The sequence below is a fragment of the Spermophilus citellus genome (assembly GCF_964194105.1).
Source record: "Spermophilus citellus genome assembly, chromosome: 2".
NCBI lineage: Eukaryota > Metazoa > Chordata > Mammalia > Rodentia > Sciuridae > Spermophilus > Spermophilus citellus.
The window spans coordinates 237,480,078-237,506,688 of NC_138183.1; the positions used below are offsets into that span (position 1 = coordinate 237,480,078).

General features: G+C 47.3%; 1 protein-coding gene across 2 annotated transcripts; it reads right to left on the reverse strand.

Moving 5' to 3' along the window:
- Positions 1-631: 631 nt before the first annotated feature.
- On the reverse strand, positions 632-26,447 carry ARHGAP1 (Rho GTPase activating protein 1). 2 transcript variants are annotated; one of them, XM_081260633.1, is made up of 13 exons: positions 26,324-26,447; positions 22,430-22,589; positions 22,121-22,216; positions 9,318-9,405; positions 5,217-5,348; positions 4,483-4,569; positions 4,227-4,325; positions 3,815-3,922; positions 3,666-3,742; positions 3,388-3,465; positions 2,808-2,936; positions 2,501-2,604; positions 632-2,374 (listed from the first exon to the last, which is right to left on the reverse strand). In XM_081260633.1, the coding sequence occupies exons 2-13, from the start codon at positions 22,560-22,562 to the stop codon at positions 2,186-2,188; spliced, it is 1,320 nt and encodes a 439-aa protein (XP_081116759.1). In that variant the 5' UTR covers positions 22,563-22,589; positions 26,324-26,447; the 3' UTR covers positions 632-2,185. The 2 variants fall into 2 exon arrangements, with proteins under 2 accessions (XP_081116759.1, XP_081116758.1); XM_081260632.1 differs by having other exon boundaries at positions 22,430-22,601; positions 26,324-26,444.
- Positions 26,448-26,611: the final 164 nt, after the last annotated feature.

A 26,611-nucleotide genomic window follows, 5' to 3' on the forward strand; every position in this document is an offset into this window, starting at 1 on the left:
AGCCCGCATTCACCATCGTAATCTGTAAAGCAAGGCAAAATGTGCTCAGAAGAGGAAATGGTGCAAGGTCTTCCACAGCCTCTGTGGCCAGGTGGCAGGTGGAGAAGCCCAGCCTCCCAGGCTGAGGCTGGGGTGGGAAGAAAGGGAGGTCAGGAAGTGGGGGTTTCAGTTCCCGCTGCCATATCAAGCTGGAAGTGTCACTTCACTCATTGTTAGGTACCACACACGTCATAGAAACATTTTCTGGTGAAAATAATCTCAGGTGAGATCAATTCTTTTTCATGCGTTACAGCTGGCCAGTGATTAGAATAAAAATTCAAACCCTAGTGTGTCTTCAAAGCTAATCCCAGTGTCCACCACAACCCCTCTAGTTTTCTGCCTTGCTTGCCTTAGATAAATCTAAGTTCACCTCAAGCTTAGGATGCAGCACGTGGAGACCGGCTGAAACGCTGAGGTGCAGGAGTGGAAGGTGACTACAGATACCTCCCAGCCCAGAAGATGGTCAGAAAGCTGGTCTCCTGAGTCAGATGGAGAAGGGGGCAGGCGGGCTGGGAAGGGGCTTCCTGACCGTCCCCCGCTTCCACCACATCCACTCTGCCTCCAGGCCTCACTTCCCCAATAGCCAGGTGGGCAGTTTTTCATCTCCATTTTTATTGAAGTATAAAAAGTGCAAACGGTGAAATACATGATTGGTGCCACTGAAGTCATCAGGTGTGAATGTGAACACTTGATTCACAGTACAAGTGCCCCCGGGGAACAGCCCAGCGGGGTAGGGGATGAAGAATGTCCAGACAGATCCAAAAGGCTCCCCAGTAAATGGGGCTGTGAGCAAGGCTTGATATACAAAGGAGGGCAGAAAGCAGGATGGCCCAACCCTGGGCCAGGCTGTAGACACAGGGGCTGACAGAACCAGCAGCAGGTCCACCCCCCTGGGTCTGATGTGCCAGAGGCCTGGGGACAGAGCAGTGAGATTGGCCCCGCAGCCCCTGGCTTACAGAAGGAGCTGCCCTGCCTGGCCATGGCTGTGGGAGAGGGTCACTGCAGAGATTCCCTGCCACTGGGGGACAAAGCTGTAGGAATGAGGTCCCCAGGTTCATTAGGAAGAAGTGGAATGAGGGATACCAACCATCGCTGGGGCCAGGTTTTCTGAAGGACAAAAGAACCCCGGGGCCCCACACTCCCTCAGAAGGTTGCTAGATCCCACCTGGCAGGGGCTCAACTATTAGTAAAATCTCTGCCCCTCCTGTGGGCACTGAGCCTCCACCAGACTCCCTCCAAGGGTCTCCAGTGGACAAGGCAGCTACCGTATATTCTGAGGCACCAAGTCACTTCTGGCCAGAGCAGGGACATGACTCCACAATATAGAGGTCCACAAGAGCCTATGGCCTCGAATCTGTGCATGTGGGACACAGGCAAGGCCTGAGTCACTGATACCCCCTGACACTAGGACTTAGGGGGCGGGGGGCACTATTTAAAATGGATGTCAGGACTCTGTCCTGTCATCCAACCTGCCATTCCTGGCATGTCAAGACATCCTGGGGCAGTACCACTTGGGGAAGGCGGACCCAGGAGGCAGAAATCGGAAGCAGACTCCGGCCTGGTCATTCCTCAGCTGTGGAATTACCCAAGGCTGAGCCTGTGGAGGGAGGGTGGGTGCAGGGTGCCTGTGTCCAGCTAGTGTACAGTGGGACTTCTGAAAAGCAGAGCAACTGCACCCAGACAGGGAGGCACCCTGGCATGGCCAGGGCAAACCATGGGCTCAGCTGCTGCTTCTCCAGCAATCAGGAAGGGGAGAACCAGCCCCAGCTACCAGCCCAGCCGGCAGTGATTTTGTCATCTACTGTTGCCAGGGAAACAGAGGCAGGAAGGGGTTACAGGGCTCAGGCCTTTTCCAGCTGGAAGAGCCAAGCCGGGCTCTGGAGCGCCTGGCAGGACCCAGGCACCCCAAGAGGCAGTGAGAAGTATAAGGCGAAGAAAAACGTCCCAGGGTAACAGCCCCCAGGCCTGTGAAGAGGAGGGCCAGACAGAGGGGAGAACCAGCCACCCAGCTAGCTAGCTCCAGCTTCCATCTCCTGGGCTTTCACCCCGTTCCTGGGCAAGAGCCCCAGGATCTGTGAGGCTGAAGCCAAGAAGAGGAGTCCAAACTGGGGGTATCAGAGAAGGGGCTTGGACGGTGGAGCTGGGCTCAGGGTCCCTTGCAGTCAGGGTTGGGGAACAACTCCCCTTGATGGTCCAGGAGGAACTTGGTGAAAGTGTTGATGGGATTAATAGCCTTGAGGGTGATGGCGGCATCCTTGGCCCACAGCAGGTTAGGGCCAAAAACAACAGCAAGGTTAGTGTTGGTCATCTTGTTCTGGTCAGAGTGGGCAGAAATCTGTGGAGGGAATCGGGGACTGCATCAGGAAGCCACAGGCCTGCCTCCTGGTTCCAGCCACAGTGCAGCTCCCCCTCCTCCCTCCCTGTACCCCAAGTGAGCAGTGGAGGCTGAGGTGAGTCTCACCTGCACCAGGAAGGCAGTCAGGAATCGAAGCACCTGGTAGTTCTCCTCAGGCAGTGTCTGGAGGACCTGCTGTGTCACCTCCACTCTCTGGCTCTCATCGATGTCTATAAAAAATCGGGTCATGGGGGAGCCGGGCTGGCTCAGGAAGCCCTGACACAAGGCAATGAGGAGACCCCACCAGACTTCCTGGGAGATGCCCGGGCCCACAAGCCTGCTGGCTGAGGTGGTGGGTAGACAGTCAAACACACCTGCCCCCAGTTTAACCCCAGACCAGGCAGAAGATGTGCAGGCTAAGAGGGCAACTCACTGAGGAAACCCACAACGTGGGGGTAGAGGTCAAAGGTTAGCAGGGGCTCTGGAAGCTCCCGAAGGAAGGTCTTGAGGATGACGGCTGGCAGGTGCAGCTCATTGTACTGGTCAAAATCCACTGGCAGCCCTGGGTGGGAGAGGCAGGCTGGAGATCATGTGGCCCAGCCCAAGGCCAGCAGCCACGTGGAGGCCAGGTGGGCCCCTTGAGGCCCCAGCCAGGACACAAGCCCCCTCCTCTCAGGAGCCACCTCTTACACCTGCCTCCTTTCCTCCTCTATGACGAGGGGATGCAGGTTCAGACCATGTGGGGGGAGTGAGCCCCCACCCCTCTGAACAAGCCTGAGCCCAGGGGACCCAGAGTCTGACAGCTGGCCTGGAAACAGGCAGGCACAGAGGGACCTATGTAGTGACACCAAATGCCACCTAAACCTCTGACAGGAAGAGACTCTGGGAGCCTTGTTTACAGGGTGGCAGAAAGCAGAGAACTCTTCTAAGTCACACGTGTGCCCTGTCCTCCCACACTCACACCCTCGGGGTCCACACCGACTCAGGGGCCTGCACAGCCCGGGGCCACTCACCCATGTTGTACTTCTGCTGCACCTCCCGCACGACCTGGGTGTTGGCTGACCTCCGGAAGATGCCCTCGGTGGTGAGAGCTGGGAACAGTGGGGCCTGGTGAGTCTCAGAGCTCTGGGCAGCGGGCAGCTTCCCAGCCCACTCTCTGTCTTCAGGTTCCAGGTAGAGTCAGTGGGGGTGGACCTCAGCCCTGCCCAGCAGCCTCCCAAGGGCAACTGGGGGCAGGTGACTTTGGAAGTTGGTGGCCCCATGACTGGGTGGCAAGGGCCCTGGCACTTACCATGGGCCTGCAGGTAGGCAACTGTCTCTCTGAGCACAAGTGGGATGGGATCCTGCTCAGGGTTCTTCTCCTGGAGGCTGTGGGGACAAGGGTGTTGAGAGGCTCTGCAGCCCAGCCTGGCCTCAGCAGCCCTCAGCCCTGGTACTCACTGCTGCAACGTGACCCCAAACTGCTGGTTGGGGAGGGGTGGTCGCGGTGGCATGGGCTTGGGGGCTGTTGCAGGACTCTTCTGTGTGGATTTGAGGAAGTCATCATACCTGTGGGGCAGATGGGACAGGGATCAGGCCCCCTGGCTTTGTAGTCAGCCAACTTCCTCAGGCCTTTATTGTGCAGTTTTACATGGATTATTTTATTTACCTCACAACCCAACTTCATGCTACCCATGACAAAGCAAACATTTAAAGAGATTGTCACACCCTGTGACAGAAATGGGGCTTGATTCTACTCTGACTCTGTCTGGGGTCCCCGAATCATGACACTCACTTCTTCTCATTACCCTGGGTTCTCCAGCTCCCTGCCCAGGGCCAGCTTGTCCTGCCCCCACGCACCCCCCCATCTCACTTGAGCACTTGGCGAGGGATCCCCAACTGCTCCAGCTTCACATGCTCGCTCAGCTCGCTCAGGTAATTCACGTAGAAAATTTTCCGCCCAAACTTGAAGCTGCCAATGGAAGGAAGGGCCTGAGTCAGGGCTGTGCCACCCCCCCTCTGCCCACCCAGCTCAGACAGAGGTCTGGCCCCAAGTGGTCTGCCGAAGGTGCTCGGGCCCCAAGACGTGCTGGAGGTGCAAAGGACACGTGTGAAGGCCACCTGCTCACCTAATGAGGGGTTTGAAGAGGATGAGCAGGGTTTTGATGAACATGGTTGGGTGCACAATGTACAGGGCCTTGATGTTCTTCTTATATCTGTGGGAGAAGAATGGGAAACTCAGGAGTGGACAGGGGTTCTTTGGTTATTTATTTATTTATTTTTTGGTTTCAGGGATTGAACTCAGGGGCGCTAATCGTTCCCAACCCCCTATTTTTTTTTCTTATTTTGAGTCAGGGGCTCACTAAATTGCTTAGGGCCTTGTTAAACTGCTGTTGACCTTGAATCTGTAATCCTCCTGCCTCAGTCTCCTAAATCACTGGGATTACAGGCATGCGCCATCACACCTGGCCAGATAGGGATCTTTTTGTGTGTGTGTGTGTGGTGCTGGGTTCGAACCCAGGGCCTTGTGCATGCAGGGCAAGCACTCTACCAACTGAGTTACATCCCCAGTCAAGATAGGGTTCTTAATGGGCAGTTTCTGATCTGACTACTCATGGTAGGCACTTGAGATAAGTGTCAGAGTTGCCCCATTTTGCAGATTAGAAAACAAGAGGCTCAGAGAGATTAAGTAACATGAAAGGTCACAGAATGAGGAAGTAGAGGAACTGGGATTTAAGCAGTGGCCCTCCGGATTCAGACTCTGTTTACCCAGGGCAGGGCTCCACCTCCCCCTAGCATAGCATAAGCTCCTGCCCACTCGAGGGCAGCCAGAGCCTGCAGAGCTGCTGGTTCCCCAACCCACTTTCTGTCAAACTCCCGGTAGGCATCCCGCAGCCAGCTGAGGGAGGGCTTGTTGTCACTGGTCAGCCCGTGGTGCAGGTACAGCAGCGTGTAGTCGCTCTCCACATACTGGTCCAGTGTGTGCTTCAGGTACCTTCAAGGGAAAAATGGCTCAGACATGACCTGCGTACAAGTGTGGCCCAGTCCAGGTGAAGACAGAAACCGGTGTCCTGGGAATCTGCTGCTTGCACCACACACACCCCCCACACCCCCCAGCCAAGGTCTGTCTATTCTGGCTGCATAATCAGTCGCCAGCTTCCTGTTGGGGAGGCAGAGGGTGGTGGCTGGGCCAAGCAGGAAAATAATGATAACAGCACTCATTTTCTTTTCCTTGGGTGCTGGGATTGAACACAGGGCCTTGTGCATGCTGGGCAAGTGCTCTACCACTGAGCTACATCCCCAGCCCCATAGCTCTCAATTTGAGCACTGACTAGAAGTCAGAAAACCTGGACTCTAAGCTGGGACCTCTTGCCTATCTGCAGTAAAAAGGGAACGACATTTCCCTCAGAGGATTGTCCCAAGTCAGTAATAACAAGAGCCTCTGTTTAGCAATGTAAGCTTTTAGGGTACGCCAAACACTTTCCATACATCATCTCATTCCTTCCTCGTAACAATGGGAACTGATATTATCCCTATCTACAAATGAAGGCAAGGAACAGAGACGTCAAGTGCTTATCCAAAGTTACACAGCTTGTGGTGTAGGGTGGAGGTGACATGTGCAACTCCAAAGCCTACATTCTTTTTTTTAAATTTTTTTTAATTTCTATTTTTTGTAATTATAGATGGGCAGCATGCCTTTATTTTATTTGTTTCATTTTTATGTGAGGCTGAGGATCAAACCCTGTGCCTCACACATTGCAAGGCAAGCACTCTGCCACTGAGCTACAGCCGCAGCCCAAAGCCTGCATTCTTGACTTTGGGACAGCATTGCCTTTCACATGTGAGCGCCTCCAGCACAGGCTGTAAAACACTGTGCCTGTGAGAGGCAACCAAGGTGGCCAGAAGATCCTCAGCTCCAGTTATTAGGCTATTATTAGACCAAAGAGCCACGCTTCAGATTCCTTATGCTCACAACATAGTACCTACCACCCCAACACACGCACATACACATGTGCTCTTAAGCATGCAGAGAACAAATGGAATGAAAAGAAAGGATGGAATAATTCAAAAAAGGGAGGGAAGTCCAGTGTAAAGTCCTCTTTCTGGCTGGTCAACCTGCCCCAAGGCTCCAGGAGGGACGCCACTCCAGACTGGGCAGGCCCAGCGCTAACAATATCAAAGAGGAGGAGAGGAGGGAAAATGCCCGGGGAAGTGCCCAAGGATTTGACCAAGTGCCAGACAGGACATGGTCGACCCGGAGAGGACAACCTAAACACTGTTCCTGGCACTGGCCTGGAGCAGCACAGGCAAGCATGAAATGCGGCTAATGCTGGATTATTACTGATTCCAATCGTTAACTACACAATAATTCACCCTTTACCCACCATGAGCACACTGCAGTTTACAAAGAGCTGTCGCGTAAAAGGACGGCATTTGCCACTTGAAAATAGCGGAAGACTGCAGTGAAAATGCACATTCTCATCTGCCGAGATGTCATTACCTTTTGGATAAATAACAAAGTGATGTTTATCAGGAGCTATAAAATGTTCAAACTCTTTGAACCTGTAAAAGTATGTCCAGGATTTAAGGATAAATGTGTTTCTGTTCCAAGTTGAACAGAAACTTTTTTGTAGGAGGCTTTCATCCCAGACTTTTATGATGGGGGGAAAAGAAAACAACAAAAATAGCAAGCCGTCCAACATTAGGGAATTGGTTAAAGAAATCATGTGACTTCTACAAATAGAATATCTCACAGGATGTTTCTTCAGAAAGCACTAATCTGTGAAGTCAGAATGTCAGAACTGAGGTTACTGTTTGAGGTGGAGACAAGGGACAAAAGGTCTCTGGGGTGTGCGTGACATGGGTATGTTCAGTTTCTAAAAGTCAGGTATGGTGGCATCTGCCTGTGCTACTTGAGAGGCTGGGGCAGGAGGATCATTTGAGCCCAGGGGTCTGGGGGCAGCCTGAGCAACACATTGAGATCCTGTAACGACAACAAAAAAATCAGGTAGCACACTTTACAATCTGTTCTCTTTCCTGTACACATGTTAAATGTCAATAAGTGTTTTAGAAGGATACCTTTGAGGAATGTTTAGTGCCCAGAAGAGAAAAACATCATGTAAGGTACAAAACTAACGGAAGGGTTCCTCATGTTATAGAAAAAAAGTAGGAAGTGAATCATAAAATATTAACCGTGGTTTTCTCTTTGGGTGGCAGGTTTATGGGAATCTTTATTTTTTCATTGTTATCTTTTTTTCTTTATATCTACTTACATTTTCCCAGCCTCTCAAAATAGTCACACTGTGCAAATATACACAATGTCATTTCATGTCTATTATCCTACCCACTGCTCACACAACCCTGTAAGGTGGGCACATTCTTTTTTTGTTTTGTTCTCACCGGGGATGGAGCCCAGGGCCCTGCACATGCTAGGCAACTGCTGTACCACAGAGCTATAACCCCAGCCCCATAGTTCTCATTTTTATACGGCTTGGAAGAAACTCGTCCCAAAGCACATAGCTACTAAGAGGCGACTGAAGTTTAACTGGCCTCTGACTCTAAGTTTCAGGCTTTTTCCATTTCAACCCGCAGAGCTGGCTGGGGAGCTGGGAAAAGCCAAGTCTGAGGTAATCTGACTGAAAACAGGACAGCCTGATCCCTGGAGGAAGAGCCTCTGCCCTCAGCACTGTGACCAGGCTGTGTGTGTGTGTGTGTGTGTGTGTACGCATGCACGCGTGCGCCTGCCTGCCCGGGAAGGATGGAGGGCCCAGAGCAGGGGTTGATGGCGGGGTTCTTGAACCTGGGGGAAGACCCAGAGCGGGTGCACCTCCCTCAACAAGCTGTCTCCCGAGGACTGGGTCTTTTCCATCCCCATCCTCTGACTTCCTCCCACGTGGACGATCATCGGCCAGCAGTCTATCACCTGGTACACCAGAGATGGTGAAAAAGCTAGAGGGGAGGGCAGGTGACTCAGCCACCCTCAGGCTGAGCTCCTTGGCTATTCCTGGCTGACCACGTGGTAGGCCCGGACAAGATTCTGCCTGCCTCTCCTGAGGAACAGTGGGAGGAAGTCAGAAGGCCAGAGAGAAAGAATTCACAGACACTGGGGGGACTCGGCCTCCAGCCCTGGCTCACCAGGGACTAGGTGAGACTCCAAACTCAGGCCGTTGCCCTTCCGCTGTGGCACCCTGGCCTTGCCCCCAAGCCCAGCCCATTCCATCCCCACACACAACCACCCGGGACCTCAATGAGGTCTAACTGCTACTGGCAGTACAGAAATGTTACATTTAGGGAGCGCTTTAAACTGGCCAGGAAAGAAGTACAAGATGGTCGCTCTGCACAGAGAAAAGGCAGAAGGAGGTCAGGTACTGCTCTGCTTGGATGCCCACACACCCTGACTGTGCTGGTCCCCAACGTACGCCCCGTGCTGGTTGGAGAGTGAATGGTTATCAGAACAGGATCTGCCACATGTCACCTTCAACTAGCCTATGAACTTGAATTCAGAGATGTCTCTGTTACATGTATCTGGCTAAAAGAACCCACATAGGTACAGAAAGCACAGGCACCAAATTTGGCACAAAATAATATCACACTAATTATGAATATAGATGACCAACTATCACGACCACATAATACACCATATGATAATTTGGATGGTATTTTATTTCTTGACACATTTTCACGTGCAGTATCTCACCCCATAAGGAAGGAGGACTGGATGACTGTCCCCCTGGAGAGTGAGAAAATGAGGCTCAAAGACACTTGCCAAGGTCACAGTTTCTGTGACTAGAAACTAGGTCTAAATCTTAGTCTCCCACAAATATAAAACAGCTCCTCATGGGAGGAAGTGAGGCATTAAGGGAGGTGGCCTGGTCCCCTAGCAGGGAAGGACAGTAAGGAAAATGGATATGGGCTACCTGGGGTCTGGGCAAAGGTCCCACGCCCCTTCTCCATAGGTACTCACCCCAGGAGCTTGCTGTGGTCCAACTGGTGGCTAGGGGGCATCCGACAGGCACTAAACACAATGATCTTCCGCCCATACTTGTCATCTCCTAGGTATGAAGAAAGATGGAGCCCAGTGGATTGAATGAACCAAAAGAATGGGGGAGGGGATGGGGTGTGGCTCAATGGTGGAGCACTCGCCTGCCACATCTTAGGCACTGGGTTCAATCCTGAGCACCACATAAAAATAAATAAATAAATAATAAAGGTTAAAAAAAAAGAATGGGAGTGAGGAACATAGAGGTGCCAGCCTGGAGACCTGTGCCAGTGAGTAACAGGCCTAAGCAGCCCAAGGACACTTCCTTCAGGCAGTGCTTGCACTCAGAGCATGCCACTTACGAAAGAGGGACTGGTTGCTTTCAGGCCAGTGAGCCAGGGTACAAAAACCAACATCACTTTTTAAAAAAATAATGCCTGGTATGGGCTGGGGTTGTGGCTCAGAGGTAGAGTGCTTGCCTAGCACATGTGAGACCTTGGGTTCGATCCTCAGCACCACATAAATATAAATAAGTAATATAAAGGTATGGTGTCCAACTGCAACTAAAATAAATAAATAAATAAATAAATAAATAAATAAATAAATAAATAAATAAATAAAGTAATGCCTGGTAGAAACAACCCAAATGCCCCCCAGTGGGTGAGTGGGTAGAGAAAATATGGTATATCCGTGCAACGGAACACTGTCTGGCCATTAAAAAAAAAAAAAAGGTTCTGATATGTGCTAATATGAATGAAGCCTGAAAACACGCTAAGTGAAAGCAGCCAGATTCAAACAGGCACCTACTGTATGATTTTATTTATGAGGTGTCTACAATAGGTAATTCCCTGGAGACAGAAAGCAAATTAGTGGCTTTGAGGTGCCGGGAGAAGAGGGACTGCTTAACAGGCACAGGGTTGGTACGGGCACAGGAGATGAGAATGTTCTGGAATCAGCTGCACACACTGTCCATATACTAAACACCACCAACTGTACACTTTAAAATGAATGATACTTTTAAAAAAAAACTGTGTTGGGTTGGTTTTTTTTTTTTAATTTTTTGGTACTGGGAATTGAATCCAGGGGTGCTTAGCAACTGAGCCACATCCCCAGGCCTTTTTTTTTTTTTTTTTTTTTTTTTTTTTTACATTTTTTTCAGAGACAGGGTCTTGCTAAGTTGCTTAGGGCCTCACTAAGTTGCAATCTTCCTGCCTCAACCTCCAGAGCTGCACCCCAAGGCCAGCGAAATGATTGATTTTGTTATATAAATTTTACCTCAATTTAAAAAACTCACATTCACCAAAGCATTTATTATCTTGCCAGTCATCTTAAAATCTGTCTGCACTTACGCACCCACTCTGAGGCACAAGTATCTGGAAAACCTCTTAAAGCTACCTTCTCAGCAAGTCTGAAGCCCCAGAGGAAATGAGCCTGGATACTTAATGGTCATGTCTTACTTTTAACCATTGACGACACATTCTGATTATACTACTGGAATGACCGATCACACTTCTAAAAATCATACACTTTCATATTAAAGAATCTGAAGAACATGGAATTCAAAGAGTGTGTAAACCTCTGGCAACAGGCTCACACGGGTGTGATCACCAGGGATGTCTGCCAACAGTTTAATGGTCTGACCAGCTGGCTCCATCACAATATATAAATGTCCCTGAAAATAGGTCACAGGACTCTGGGCTCCAGAGTAACACCATGCACACCTCCAACACATAGGCACTAAGCTTGTCTATGCCAGGCTGGGTTCAGCTTTCATACCAGACAGATCTTTCTTGAAGTTAACTCCAGTGAACGTTGGACACTCAACCTAATCTCCTCCCTGAAGCCTACATCCTCCCCTCCTTCCCTCAGAGAGGTGAGCTGCCCCTTTTCATGGCTCCCAGAATAACCTGTCATGACACTGACTCTCTCATGTAACTGTTAATACAACCCCTGTCTCCTCCTGACACCTGAAAGGTAGAAGACAAGAACTGTGTCTGGTCTGGCCTTAGATCTATAGTGCTAATCCAGTATGTGGCAGGTATTCAGTAGGTGTTGGAAGCCTGAAGTCACAGGTCACCAGAACATGGTACACACAGTTTCACTTCTGAAACCTGTTGATGTTTAGGTTACGAGTTGGACTGTGTTAGATAGTGAGTTTTCAAAGCCTGGGACAGAATTTCTCCTGACTGACAGAGAATCCTCAGTGTGCCAGAGGAAGTGCACCTCCTTCTCAGTGTGAAGAGGAAGTGCACCTCCTTCCAGAAGCACATCTACTCTGAAGGTCCAGATGCCACCTGCTCTCTTCTGTACCTAGCCTAGATGCTCATGTGCTGGGTTCCTTCCAGGCCAGCTGTGGGTGACTCTGGGCCTCTGTGCTGGCTCCAATTTACTTCTCACAGCTCTAGCAAGAGGAAGAACAGAGTGGCAGGGGACAGGGATAAGGGTTAGACTAATAGCCTGCTCACACAATCTGGTCTTCAGGAAGCTCAGGGTCTCCCACCAGGAGCCTGTGAAGACAAAGCACTCTGTCTGCATACTCTAAGCAAAGTAAATTCCCAGGATGAGGGGCTTCCAAGAGATTGTTCCTGCTGCTACCATAACAATAAGACAGCCCTCACTGCCTGGCAGATCTGAGGAGTTGGGGCAGAAAGTTGTGAGCTTTCATGGCTCTGGAATGTGAAGAGTTAGTAAGTGGCTAAGGAAGCAGTTGGGGTGAGTCCCAGGGGCCTGTGGTTCCCTCTCTCAGCTGGCCATAGCATCTGAAATGGGAGGCTTTGGGTTCTCAACAGGGCTCTGCCAATGCGCTCAGCAGATCCATCAACTCCCTGATGTTATATGAAAAATATTATAAGCACATGCACACTTTTTCTAGAGAGTTACCTACACTGGGGATACCTTTAGAGGTCTTGAAGAGGCCTCTGACCAGTTTTAAGAATTACTTCACTTGGGGCTGGGATTGTGGCTCAGCAGTAGAGTGCTCGCCTAGTACATGTGAGGCACTGGGTTCGATCCTCAGCACCACGTATAAAAAAAAAAAAAAAAGGTATTGGTATTGTGTCCACCTACAACTAAAAAAAAATTTTTTTTAAATAAAAAAGAACTGATTCGATTCCAACATGGCGGCGGGCGCGGAGAGATCAAGTCTCTGACCTCTTCAGCTGTGCAGGCATAGGGAGTCGTAAACAACCTAAATCTGTTTGCTCAGAATCACTAGGCAATGCTGAGCTGACGTGGATCTGGGGCGAACAGTCTGGGCCTCTCAGAACACACACTGAGCCCGGATCGGCTGAATTCAAGCTCCCGTTCGCCTGCTTCCCGCAGACAAACAGCTGTGACTCAGCACTAATCCATGGCTGAAACAACTGGTCAGCCCTTCTCATCCTACGGAGGTAAATGCCTACCGAGCCTTCATAGGTAGTGGCCACAGGTTTGAAACGGGGCTTGGGAGAGACAGTAAGGACCCACCCGTTGCATTGGTCGCCCGGCAAAGGGAAATGAACTGTCGCCATTTGCAAGAGATACCACCATGGCAGCGAACTGACGTCATCAGACTGCGGCGGAGGAGATAACTTCATTGAAACCTGCGGCTACAGGTGTGTAATTCCCTAGCCTTCCCCCTCCACACATGGGGAAACCTTAAGGGCCCCTCCCAGCTCTCCCATAAGGGCCCCTCCCAGCTCTCCCGTGAGTGCTACAGCCAGCCCGAGGGAATCAGAGGTGGTTCGGGTCCCGCGGCGCGGAACTACTGCTCCCACCAGGGCTGACAGCTGAGGTCTCTTGCACCAGCTACCGGGGGCGTGGCTACCGGAGGGCAAGTAAAATTCGCTGAAGATTCTCAGCCCCAAGCTCTACAAACTTAGGGTCTGAGGGAATGGCAAACTGGAAGAGTGTGCCCAGTCGTTCATGAAAACAGGGCTCCCAGGAGCAGCAGACCTGGCGTGTAGCCAGTATTGTCGTGAGCGGCACCCGTGAGAGGGGCCTGGCTAGAGGAAAAGTGGGAAGTGACTAGACACAAGAGGAGGCCCTAGGCACTCAGGATTGGAGACTCGCCCAGTCTGGGAGGAGCTGCTGCACAGTGATTGGTTCCCGCGTATTGACAGGAGAAACTTGGCCTGGTGGGCACAGCGCCACCTACTGGAAGAGAAGTTAATCAAACTCTAAGACTGCATTTATTAGTTTTTTTTTTCTTTTCTCTTTTTTTTGATTTGGGTTTTCCTTTCATTTTCATTTTTCTTTCTTGTTGTTTTTTTAAATTTTTTTTACAATTTTTAAAAATTTTTTTTCTTCTAATTTTAATTTTTTTATTATTTAAAAAATTTTTTCTTTTTTTATTTCCTATTTTCTTTCTTCTTTTGTCTTTTCATTTCTTTTAAATTATCTTATCCCCCCTTCCTTGAATTCTACCTGCTTACTCTCATTCTCTTTAGTGACTTCTTCCCTTCCCTTCTAATACCTTTCCTCCCAAGCATCAAATAAATTTATAGGAGTAAACAGTAACTCAGCAGTCAAACAGAACAAGAAGTAACATGAGCAACTTGAAAAAACAAGGAAGAAAAGGAGTACAAACAATGCAGGACAGCCTAAATATTCAGGAGGACCTAGAGTCATCAGAAAAATGGTCATATAAAGAACTCAAGGAACACCTTAGACAGATGGAATGGAACCTTAAAGAGGATACAAGACAGGAAATTCAAGCAGCGAAAGAACACATTGAGAATGAATTACATAAACAGATAAAAGAAGAAGTTAAGCATCTTTATCAGGAGATAGAGATTATAAAAAATAATCAAACAATAATTCTAGAAATGAAGGAAACGATAAACCAAATTAAAAACTCAATTGAGAGTATCACTAACAGAGTGGAGCAAGTAGAAGCCAGAACGTCAGATAATGAAGACAAAATATATCATCTTGAAAAGAGTCTAGCCAACTCAGAAAGGCTGGTAAAAAATCACGAGAAAAACATCCAAGAGTTATGGGATAACATAAAAAAACCAAACTTACGAGTCATCGGGATAGAAGAAGGTACAGAGATTCAAACCAAGGGAATGAGTAACCTGCTGAATGAAATAATTACAGAAAACTTTCCAGAAATAAAAAAGGAAACAGATATACAAATTGAAGATGCATACAGGACACCGAGCACACAAAATCACAGTAGACCAATGCCAAGACACATTGTTATGAAGATATCCAATATACAGAACAAAGAGAAAATATTAAAAGCTACAAGAGAAAGGAGACAGATTACATTCAGGGGTAAACCAATAAGGTTAACAACGGATTTTTCATCACAGACACTGAAAGCAAGAAGGTCATGGAACAATGTATTTCAAACACTGAAAGACAATGGATGCCAACCAAGAACTCTGTATCCAGCAAAATTAAGCTTCAGGTATGACAACGAAATAAAAATCTTTCATGATAAACAAAAGTTAAAAGAATTTGCAGCCAGAAAACCAGCATTGCAAAGCATTTTGAGCAAAACACTACACGAGGAAGAAATGAAAAACAATAACCAAAACCACCAGTGGGAAGTGCCTCGGTAAAGACAGAGGGCGAGGGGAAAGATAATCATGGAGAAACAAACTAAATTTTTTTTTTTAAAAAAGGATAAATAATCAAACATGGATGGAAGTACAAACCATATATCAATAGTAACTCTGAATGTTAATGGCTTAAACTCTCCAATAAAGCGACATAGGCTGGTATCATGGATTAAAAAAACAAATCCAACAATATGCTGCCTCCAGGAGACACATCTGATTGGAAAAGACATACACAGGCTGAAGGTGAAAGGATGGGAAAAAATATACCACGCACACGGTCCTCATAAGCAAGCAGGGGTGGCCATCCTCATATCGAATAAAATCGACTTCAAGACTAAGTTAATCAAAAGGGATAAAGAAGGACATTATATACTGTTAAAAGGAACCATTCACCAACAAGACATAACAATTATCAATATTTATGCACCAAATAATGGTGCTGCGACATTCATAAAACAAATTCTCCTCAAGTTCAAGAATCAAATAGACCACAACACAATAATTATGGGTGACTTCAACACACCTCTCTCACCATTGGACAGATCCTCCAAACAAAAGTTGAATAAAGAAACTATAGAACTCAATATCACAATCAATAACCTAGACTTAACTGACATATATAGAATATATCAACCATCATCAAATGGATATACTTTTTTCTCAGCAGCACATGGATCCTTCTCAAAAACAGACCATATATTATGCCATAGGGCAACCCTCAGTAAATATAAAGGGGTAGAGATAATACCATGCACTTTATCAGATCATAATGGAATGAAACTGGAAATCAATGATAAAAGAAGGAAGGAAAAATCCTACATCACATGGAAAATGAACAATACGTTACTGAATGATCAATGGGTTACAGAAGACATAAAGGAGGAAATAAAAAAATTCTTAGAGATAAATGAAAATACAGACACAACATATCGGAATCTATGGGACACAATGAAAGCAGTTTTAAGAGGAAAATTCATCGCCTGGTGGTCATTCCTCAAAAAAAGAAAAAAACCAACAAATAAATGAGCTCACACTTCATCTCAAAGCCCTAGAAAAGGAAGAGCAAAACAACAGCAAATGTAGCAGAAGGCAAGAAATAATTAAAATCAGAGCGGAAATCAATGAAATTGAAACAAAAGAAACTATTGAAAAAATTAACAAAACTAAAAGTTGGTTCTTCGAAAAAATAAATAAGATCGACAGACCCTTAGCCATGCTAACGAAGAGAAGAAGAGAGAGAACTCAAATTACTAACATACGGGATGAAAAAGGCAATATCACAACAGATGCTACAGAAATACAGAAGACAATTAGAAATTATTTTGAAAACCTATATTCCAATAAAATAGAAGATAGTGAAGACATCGATAAATTTCTTAAGTCATATGATTTGCCCAGACTGAGTCAGGAGGATACACACAATTTGAACAGACCAATATCAATGGATGAAATTGAAGAAGCCATCAAAAGACTACCAACCAAGAAAAGCCCAGGACCGGATGGGTATACAGCGGAGTTTTACAAAACCTTTAAAGAAGAATTAATACCAATACTTTTCAAGTTATTTCAGGAAATAGAAAAAGAGGGAGCTCTTCCAAATTCATTCTATGAGGCCAACATCACCCTGATTCCGAAACCAGACAAAGACACCTCAAAGAAAGAAAACTACAGACCAATATCTCTAATGAACCTAGATGCAAAAATCCTCAATAAAATTCTGGCGAATCGAATACAAAAACACATCAAAAAAATTGTGCACCATGATCAAGTAGGATTCATCCCTGGGATGCAAGGATGGTTCAATATACGGAAATCAATAAATGTTATTCACCACATCAATAGACTTAAAGATAAGAACCATATGATCATCTCGATAGACGCAGAGAAAGCATTCGACAAAGTACAGCATCCCTTTATGTTCAAAACATTAGAAAAACTAGGGATAACAGGAACTTACCTTGACATTGTAAAAGCTATCTATGCTAAGCCTCAGGCTAGCATCATTCTGAATGGACAAAAGTTAAAGGCATTCCCTCTAAAATCTGGAACAAGACAGGGATGCCCTCTATCACCACTTCTATTCAATATAGTTCTCGAAACACTGGCCAGAGCAATTAGACAGACGAAAGAAATTAAAGGCATAAAAATAGGAAAAGAAGAACTTAAATTATCACTATTTGCAGATGACATGATTCTATACCTAGAAGACCCAAAAGGGTCTACAAAGAAACTACTAGAACTAATAAATGAATTCAGCAAAGTGGCAGGATATAAAATCAACACGCATAAATCAAAGGCATTTCTGTATATCAGCGACAAAACTTCTGAAACGGAAATGAGGAAAAACACTCCATTCACAATATCCTCAAAAAAAATAAAATACTTGGGAATCAACCTAACAAAAGAGGTGAAAGATTTATACAATGAAAACTACAGAACCCTAAAGAGAGAAGTAGAAGAAGATCTTAGAAGATGGAAAAATATACCCTGTTCATGGATAGGCAGAACTAACATTATCAAAATGGCGATATTACCAAAAGTTCTCTACAGGTTTAATGCAATGCCAATCAAAATCCCAACGGCATTTCTTGTAGAAATAGATAAAGCAATCATGAAATTCATATGGAAAAATAAAAGACCCAGAATAGCAAAAGCAATTCTAAGCAGGAAGTGTGAATCAGGCAGTATAGCGATACCAGATTTCAAACTATATTACAGAGCAATACTGACAAAAACAGCATGGTACCGGTACCAAAACAGGCGGGTGGACCAATGGTATAGAATAGAGGACACAGAGACTAATCCACAAAGTTACAACTATCTTATATTTGATAAAGGGGCTAAAAGCATGCAATGGAGAAAGGATAGCATCTTCAACAAATGGTGTTGGGAAAACTGGAAATCCATATGCAACAAAATGAAACTGAATTCCTTTCTCTCGCCATGCACAAAAGTTAACTCAAAATGGATCAAGGAGCTTGATATCAAATCAGAGACTCTGCGTCTGATAGAAGAAAAAGTTGGCTCCGATCTACATATTGTGGGGTCGGGCTCCAAATTCCTTAATAGGACACCCATAGCACAAGAGTTAATAACAAGAATCAACAAATGGGACTTACTTAAACTAAAAAGTTTTTTCTCAGCAAGAGAAACAATAAGAGAGGTAAATAGGGAGCCTACATCCTGGGAACAAATTTTTACTCCTCACACTTCAGATAGAGCCCTAATATCCAGAGTATACAAAGAACTCAAAAAATTAGACAATAAGATAACAAATAACCCAATCAACAAATGGGCCAAGGACCTGAACAGACACTTCTCAGAGGAGGATATACAATCAATCAACAAGTACATGAAAAAATGCTCATCATCTCTAGCAGTCAGAGAAATGCAAATCAAAACCATCCTAAGATACCATCTCACTCCAGTAAGATTGGCAGCCACTATGAAGTCAAACAACAACAAGTGCTGGCGAGGATGTGGAGAAAAGGGTACACTTGTACATTGTTGGTGGGACTGCATATTGGTGCAGCCAATTTGGAAAGCAGTTTGGAGATTCCTGGGAAAGCTGGGAATCGAACCACCATTTGACCCTGCTATTGCCCTTCTCGGACTATTCCCTGAAGACCTTAAAAGAGCATGTTACAGGGATACTGCCACATTGATGTTCATAGCAGCACAATTCACAATAGCTAGACTGTGGAACCAACCCAGATGCCCTTCAATAGATGAATGGATAAAAAAAATGTGGCATCTATACACAATGGAGTATTATGCAGCAATAAAAAATGACAAAATCATAGAATTTGCAGGGAAATGGATGGCACTAGAGCAGATTATGCTTAGTGAAGCTAGCCAATCCCTAAAAAACAAATACCAAATGTCTTCTTTGATATAATGAGAGCAACTATGAACAGAGCAGGAAGGAAGAGCAGGAAGAAAAGATTAACATTAAACAGAGACATGAGATGGGAGGGAAAGGGAGAGAAAAGGGAAATTGCATGGAAATGAAGGGAGACCCTCATTGCTATACAAAATTACATATAAGAGGTTGTGAGGGGAATGGGAAAATAAACAAGGAGAGAAATGAATTACAGTAGATGGGGTAGAGAGAGAAGATGGGAGGGGAGGGGAGGGGGGATAGTAGGGGATAGGAAAGGTAGCAGAATACAACAACTACTAATAGGGCATTATGTAAAGTTGTGGATGTGTAACCGACGTGATTCTGCAATCTGCATTTGGGGTAAAATTGGGGGTTCATAACCCACTTCAATCTAATGTATGAAATATGATATGTCAAGAGCTTTGTAATGTTACGAACAACCAATAAAAGAAAATAAAATAAATTATAAATATCAAAAAAAAAAAAGAACTGATTCACTAAAGAGATAAACTTTTTTTGGCTGGGGATCAAACCCAGGCCTCACACATGCAGGGCAAATGCTCTATCATTGAGTTACACCCTCAGCCCTAGACTGTAAGTGAGTTTTTCCTCACTGGGCACTTAATACTGGCTTGTTCCAGAGTTCCGTGATATCATTCTACGAACTCACACTAAATGAAGCAAGGACAGGGATAGAAATGGAGGACGGCTAGGGTACAGTGAGGGATTAGATGACAAAACTCCCAGACAGGGAAGGAACGAGAGTAGGGGCAACCTTAGGGTCTAGCCCCTGCCCTCTCATCTCTGGGTTCAGCTTTCATACCAGACAGATCTTTCCTGAAGTTAACTCCAATGAATGTTGGACACACTAAAGTGGAGTCCATTACCCAAGTCTTTGGGTGGCCCGGTGCTTGGCAGCAGACAGGGCAGCTGCTGCAGCTGCTGCAAGAAGCCATGAAGAGGCACAGAACACTCCCAGCTGGCCCAGAAGGGAACCAGCTTCTGCCCTGGAGTCTTAAGGGAGAGGCTAAGCTGGCAGCTTTGCTGTCTCCAGAGGACCAGGGGAGAGTGCAACAAGGAGGGGCCTGAGTGTGTGGAAAGTGAGATGGGGCCCAAGAGTGAGGCCTCTGCATTCCCCAGATACCAATCAGGACTCTCCCAGGGTGGCCTGGGTGTTAATCAGCAACAGGACAGCTCCTCCAGCAGGCATTCTAGGCACTGCCGGACCAGCCCCAGCACTCACAACCTGCAGAGCAGGCTAAGGACACTCAAGAGGCTAGGACTGGCAGCCTACAGTGTGCTAGAGACACACATCTGTTAAATTGTCAGGAATTTTGTGAGCCACTTGACATCATGTTGGTAGCTTGAAACCAGCTGTGACAGAAATTGCAAATGCTTCAAATAATGGTCTTTTTTTTTTTTTTTCTTTTCTAGAGAGCCTCCTGTTAAACATTTACCAGCACACCACTGGAAAGAACCCACTGGCACTGAGTCAAGTTTGACTGAGGAGCATGACAGCCACTGCTATCAGGTACAACAGAGGCTGCAGAGGAGTTGGGGACACAGCCCACTCACCCTTCCTGCATGGGCTCTTTCTCTGTTTCTAGTGTCAGTGACATCACTGTGGGCTCATCAAACCAGCCTCATTTGGACAATACCAATCCAAATTACTCATCAACCAGAGAGGCATGCACATGGGGACACCATCACCCAGGGGTCTCCGAGCCAGCCCAGTGGCCAGACCTGATATGGATGAGGCCCCTCTGTCCCCTGGAGCTCCTTCTCTTTGGGCTCTGGGTGTGTCCCCACACAGCCTCCACCCTATCCTGCCTCCCATAAACTGCTATTTCCGGCTCCCAGGCTCCACGAGTTCCCAGGTTCCCAGAGTAGGGCTGCAATTAAGCTAGCCCCACTGGCCTCCACCAAGAGCCCTTCCTGATCAACAGCCCCAGAGGCCAGAGCCCAGAGAGGCCAAGCACAGAGAACTAGGACTAATACCTACCTGACTGGGCCCCCTCAGGCTCGTCATACCCTGGGGAAACAGAAAAATGCTACAGCTTTGCTGGCTGGGGAACAAGAGGACACTTGTGGAGGTGGGATGGGCAGCCTCCTCCAGCTCTGCCTTGTGACTTAATCACATAGGCTAAGAGGCTGTCTGGTAGACTCCTTCACATTGGACATCCCCACATTCTACCCAAGTTCACAGGGGGACTCTCCTGAGCCCAGGTCAGGACCAGGCCAGGAAGAAACTCTTAGCCTTGCTTCTGTAAGGGTGAGAGAGGTCAGGATCAAGGCCCCCAACAAAGGCAGACAACAGAAACACATTGGACATTAGGGGCAACCTATTCAACTGCCCCATCACCCTTCAGCCCAGCATTCAGAGGGCTGGAGCTCCCTGCTGCTTCCCCAGGCCAGATGCCTCCAGGCATGTGGCTTCTCCCACCATCAGTACCACCCTGGGCTCCAGGGGCTGCAATCTACTTGGCTCTCCTTGCCTCAGAGCAAGGCGAGGCTGTCACCCTTGCTTGTAGCTGCCTAGCCTCAAGGTTGCCTCTTCTGGCGGTGGAATCTATGGTGGAATCTATGGTGGTGGAATCTTCTGGCGGTGGAAGCTGTGGCTCACTACCTCCTGCTCCAGGTTTCTTCTGGGTCCTCCTTATGAGCAGGAAGGAGGAAGGTTCCTGAGGCAGAGACCCAAAGCGGACTCTCCATCCATTCAAGACAGGGTACACATCTGCCAGGAACTTGATACTCTAGGAGCTATGTTACTCTGAACTTCTGGAAGGAAGCTCTGTCCATTCCAGACATCCTTAGAGGTATGGTTTCCCAAGAGGGACTGACACGCCCCCTCATCTCCAATAACTGATTGGGTAGAAAAGTTGACCTCAGGGCCAAGGGGAAGGAAGGGGAAAAATGGGGAATGGAATGAATGGAATAAGGGGAAAGGCAAGGCTACTCACTCAGGGCCGACTATGCTCTTGCTCAGCACTAAGCCCTGACATACATTCATGATTTCATGACCCAGTGAGGAAGAGCTCAGAGAGCAGAGCTGGAGATCAAACCCAGCACTTTCTGACTTCAAAGTTACTAGGCCATATTGCCTCCCATGTATCATCTCAAACGGAAACAACAAAACCATAGATCAGGGAGGGGTGAAAGTATCAAGAGGCAATCACAATCAAGCCTGTGCTTTTTAAAGAAAGGTACATGTGCTGAGGAGCTCCAAGATCTTAGGTCAAACCATAGGTAGACACCAGCATGCCCCCCAGACCCCTCCCCTATGGTGTGAGGGGTGAGCTTCTTTAAACCAGGAGCACAGACCACGAGGAAAAAGGTGCAGAGCTGGGTGTGCTCACCTGCCACCTCCACAATCTGGTGCCGGGCAATGTCATAGTAAGGGTCATCCCACTTCAAGTGTGTGACTGGTTCCGGGGAGCTGCTTTTGGAGTCATCTGAGAAAAGGACAAAATCAGGGTATAAATCCAGATGGCTGATACAGTGCTTTCCCTGATACACCCTTGCTGGTCCTCTCCTCAGGAAGGCTTGTTTTCCTGGCCCAATCCTGGGGCTGTCTGCCCAGGTTGCTCCCCTGGGCTCTCCCTTCAGTAGGAAGTAGGTCTCTCCTCCAACGTGCCTATAGCTGCCCAAGACCTGGTGGTGCCCACCTGACTTGGGAAAGTCCGGCATTTCATCCGAGGGCCAGTTCTTCTCATCAATGGAGGCCAACTTCAGTTGGTTCAGAGCCTGGCTGGTGTCATCGAGGGTCAGGTCATCCTGCAGCTCTGAGAGCGGATCCATGGCAAAATCTGTCCTTTGTGGCAGAACCTGAAGGCAGAGCTGGGAGAGTTAAAAAGGTGGAGGGTCAGTAACCCCCTCTTTTCTTTTTTTTTTTTTTTTTAAGAGAGAGAGAGAGAGAGAATATTGATATTTATTTTTTAGTTTTTGGCGGACACAACATCTTTGTATGTGGTGCTGAGGATCAAACCCCGGCCGCATGCATGCCAGGCAAGCACGCTACCGCTTGAGCCACATCCCCAGCCCAAGTAACCCCCTCTTTTCACCTTCCGTAATTTTTTTGCAAGCCCTCCTGGCCCCTCTTCCCTCTCCTGGCTCCCTTGTCCCTATTCCTCAACACTTCTCATCTTGCCAAGAGTTCCATGGAGCATGTTGTCAGGAAAGGCAGCTGGGGCAGAGGACGGCACACCTTGGAACCTTCCCTCAGGTCCTCAGCTAGATAGGAAGATCTGTGCCAGGTCCTGAGCTGCCTACCACCCAACTGGCCGGGGGGTGCAGTCCCAGCTGCAAAGGGCAGAGGTCCATGTCCCTCTCCTCAGGGTTCCTGGAGTACAAAAGCCTCGTGGGTCCCAGCAGTTACACAGTGGATGTTAGAAGAATCTAAGGAATCTAAGGATTTCCAAAGTCCTTGCATGGCTGTGATCCTATCTTCTCCACCCCTCCCCACTGGCCTGAGAAGAGGAGTTAGCCAGAGATGTCAGGGTCCCAGAAAAAAAGTCATGATTGAGCAGCCCAACTAGGTTTGCCCCAGGACAGGAACCAGCAACAGGAATGGAATCTGCTGGCTAGTCCCAAAAGACAAATCTGCAGGTCTCCATGTTAAGACCTGTGGGAAGGTTCGCATACCACTTTCAAGGTGGAAAGGTGGACAGACTACTCTAAGGATTGAAGGGCACACATAGAAAAGGGAGTGGTTAGTGATATCTGGAGTGCTAAAGTAAGGTCAGCGACAGACAAGTAGGAAGCAGGGAGAAGAGGACACTGAACCAGGTTTCCTCGTCTGGGACCTGGCCATATAGTGGTGACACCCTCTGTCCTCAGTCGTATGGGATTCACCTCCTGCTCTCACCAGATGGGTGAGGGAGGGGTATTAATTCAATCCATTTTTCCAACCCTAGAAGAGACTGCTCTCAGGGCTGCTGCATTCCTGGAGCCCAGAAAATTACATATATGGTCAGAGAATCAGCAGGGCAGATAAGGAGAGCAGATAGGACTTGGGGGTGGGTAGGAAGGAGAGAGCTGTCATCTGAGATCCACAAGCTGGGCTCTAAGGCGACATGACAACCTCCCGCAAATTTCACAGCCAAGGACTCTGGATGGTGAGCCTGCTCCCTGAGCATAGCAACAACCACCCCGTTACCAGGGCAACCACTGAGTCAGTGGAAAAAGCTGTTTCAAGCTCCCAAATCAAAGGGTCAGAAAGTCCTCTTCTTCCTTTCTCTCTCCCTCTCCCCTGGCCTTATCCACATCCTCTCAGTGAGAACTAAGAACCCTCACTCTAATGCCTAACTCCCTTACTTCTCTGCAACCCTCAGCCCTCCAAAGTAGGCCATCTTCTGTCTTGAAGCGATTCACCCCATCCTTCTACATGCTCCTCCCCCATTCAACCAGGAGACTGTGGGTTGCTTCCCAACAGGGGCCTACAGCTGAATAAGAAGAACAGAATCTAATCCAAAGCAAAACCCTCTAGGCCTGAGCATTTTCTCCATCCTTTCTGTCTTGTCACTGCCCAGGCACCAGGGAGTCCATCATCACTAATAGATATCCCAGGGAAATCCTTCTGTATACAGTAGGTGCTTCATGTGATGGAAAAAGCATGGGGTCAAGTACATGGAATTCAGGGTTATGGTCCTGTCTAAGCCAACGAGTTGCAAAAATCCTGGGCCTCAATGTCCTCATCTGTGGAAGCTAAGGCTCCTCCCAGGAAAATAATTCTGCAGTGCTAAGAAATAACTTGTGCCGAAGTGAACAGAAGGATTAGAAGTAGCAGTTAGGGACTGAGCTATGTGTGAAGGAGAGAGAAGGACACATCTAACAGGGAGCTGAACTTGAACTCCACTTCTTTTCCATATACTCCTCCTCTGTCAAGTTTTTCTAAACTTGACCTCCCTCAATTCCCCACATAAACTCCTTTTTCAAAGGTAATCACAATGGTCCCAGCTCCCTGCCATACCAACTTCCCTAGTCCCCCTCTAACACACAGCTGTCGCCTTCTTTGAGCCCAGAAGTTTAGCTACAATCAGCAAGAGAGTGAAGAAAGCCAGTGAGTGAAAGAAAATTCTAAGATAAAGTAGTGGAAATCATGTATGCTGGCTGCCTAAGATACCAACCAATGGCAAGTCCTGTTCCATTCCATTCCATACTTCCCACTCTTGAGATCAATTTTTCCTTTTCAGCAGATCAACCATATAACTTTCCCCAAATCTTTGAGAATCACTTTAGGTACCAGTTTTAACTTTTGGGAAATGGTTGTCCAAAATGATGTCATTTGTGATCTTTTTTCCCTTAAAAATAGTCAACAGGTGTATGTAGACTTACGTGAAAATTTAAGGGGTCCACAAACCCCCTGAGAATCACTATTTAAGAACTCACTCAAAGGCTAGGATGCAGCTCAGTGGTACAGCATCTGCCTAGCATGCACAAGGCCCTGGTTTTCATTCCCAGTACCACAGAAACAAAAAACCTATTCATAATAATGCCTGGCACATGGTAGGTGCTCAATCATTAGGTGAATTACAGAATAAGTGAATTCTTTTCCTAAGTGGAGAAGGGAACTAATACAGTTGAGGGACATGAATTGGACACAAGCAATTAACTTCAAAACAGCACTGGTCCAGCATGTACTACCATGCCTGTTTACTGGGCCCATTTTACAGTTTGAGGAAAGTGAGAAGCAAATTGCAAAAAAGTCATACAGAGGCAAGATTTTAAATTTTTTTTTTTTTTTTTTTTTTTTTTTTTTTTTTTAGTTTTTAGGTGGACCCAATATCTTTATTTTACATTTATGTGGTGCTGAGGGTGGAACCCAGGGCCTCGTGCATGCTAGGCAAGCGCTCTACCTGGGAGCCACAATCCCAGCCCAAGAGGCAAGATTTTTAATTGTTCTCTGAGATAGACTCTTGGTGAAAGGCAATCCCTCAACAATTCATTTATGCGATTCTCAAGGTTCAAAAGAACAACTTCTCGATTAATCTTTCCTTTATGCAGACCAGAGATAGACTCTTGAAATCGTTTTTTTCTGGTGCTGCATTGGCCTATTAGCTGTGGCTCTAGAATTACAAAAACACATATCCCACACCATTACAATAACAAGACTCTAAACTACAATCACATTTGCGCTGAGTTTTTTAAAACCAGGATTGAGTGTAATTGATCTCATTTCACAAATTAAGAAAGTGATCTAAAAGCCTGGCGGAATAAGTGGCAGGGTGGAACACTTCTCCCCAAATTTCTCATCCTTAATGTTTCGCTAGATGGGATCTGGGAGACTTCTCCCTCCCACGGGCTTGTTCAAAGCTATCTGGCTTGGCCTCTGCCCTGGGTAGGGCAAGAAAAGTCAGCGAAAGAGACTATTTTCTCCCGGCAGGCGCCAAAGTGAGGGCAATCCCCGCAGCAGAAAGCCCAGGGCCCCAGGCGCAATTCCACCCCCTCTCCCTTTCCTTCGATCTGCTCGGGTCTCCCCTACCCAGATACCATTCCTTCAGATGACCAGGTCTTTCCCTTCCTGTACCCCACCCGGAGGGACCCCAAGCCCTGGAGCTTACCGCGCTCGGGCACTGCTCCCTCGGCCACGCCTGTCAAAGCTCGGCAAACATCCGGCTCCGCTGTGGAACGGGAACCGCCCCCTTCGGGTAGCCTCACTCCCCAACCACTTCCGCCACACCTCCAACCAGCTTCCGGTTCGCTGCCCGGTCTAAACATGGCCTTCCCTGGAGCCCCGTCCACTTCCCCGCACTGCCCGCCGAAATCCCTGCCTCGGGGAGGAACAACGTAACTGTCCGACTCGTGACTCCCCCGTTTCCGCAAGGAGGGTGATAGAACGCATTAGTTCC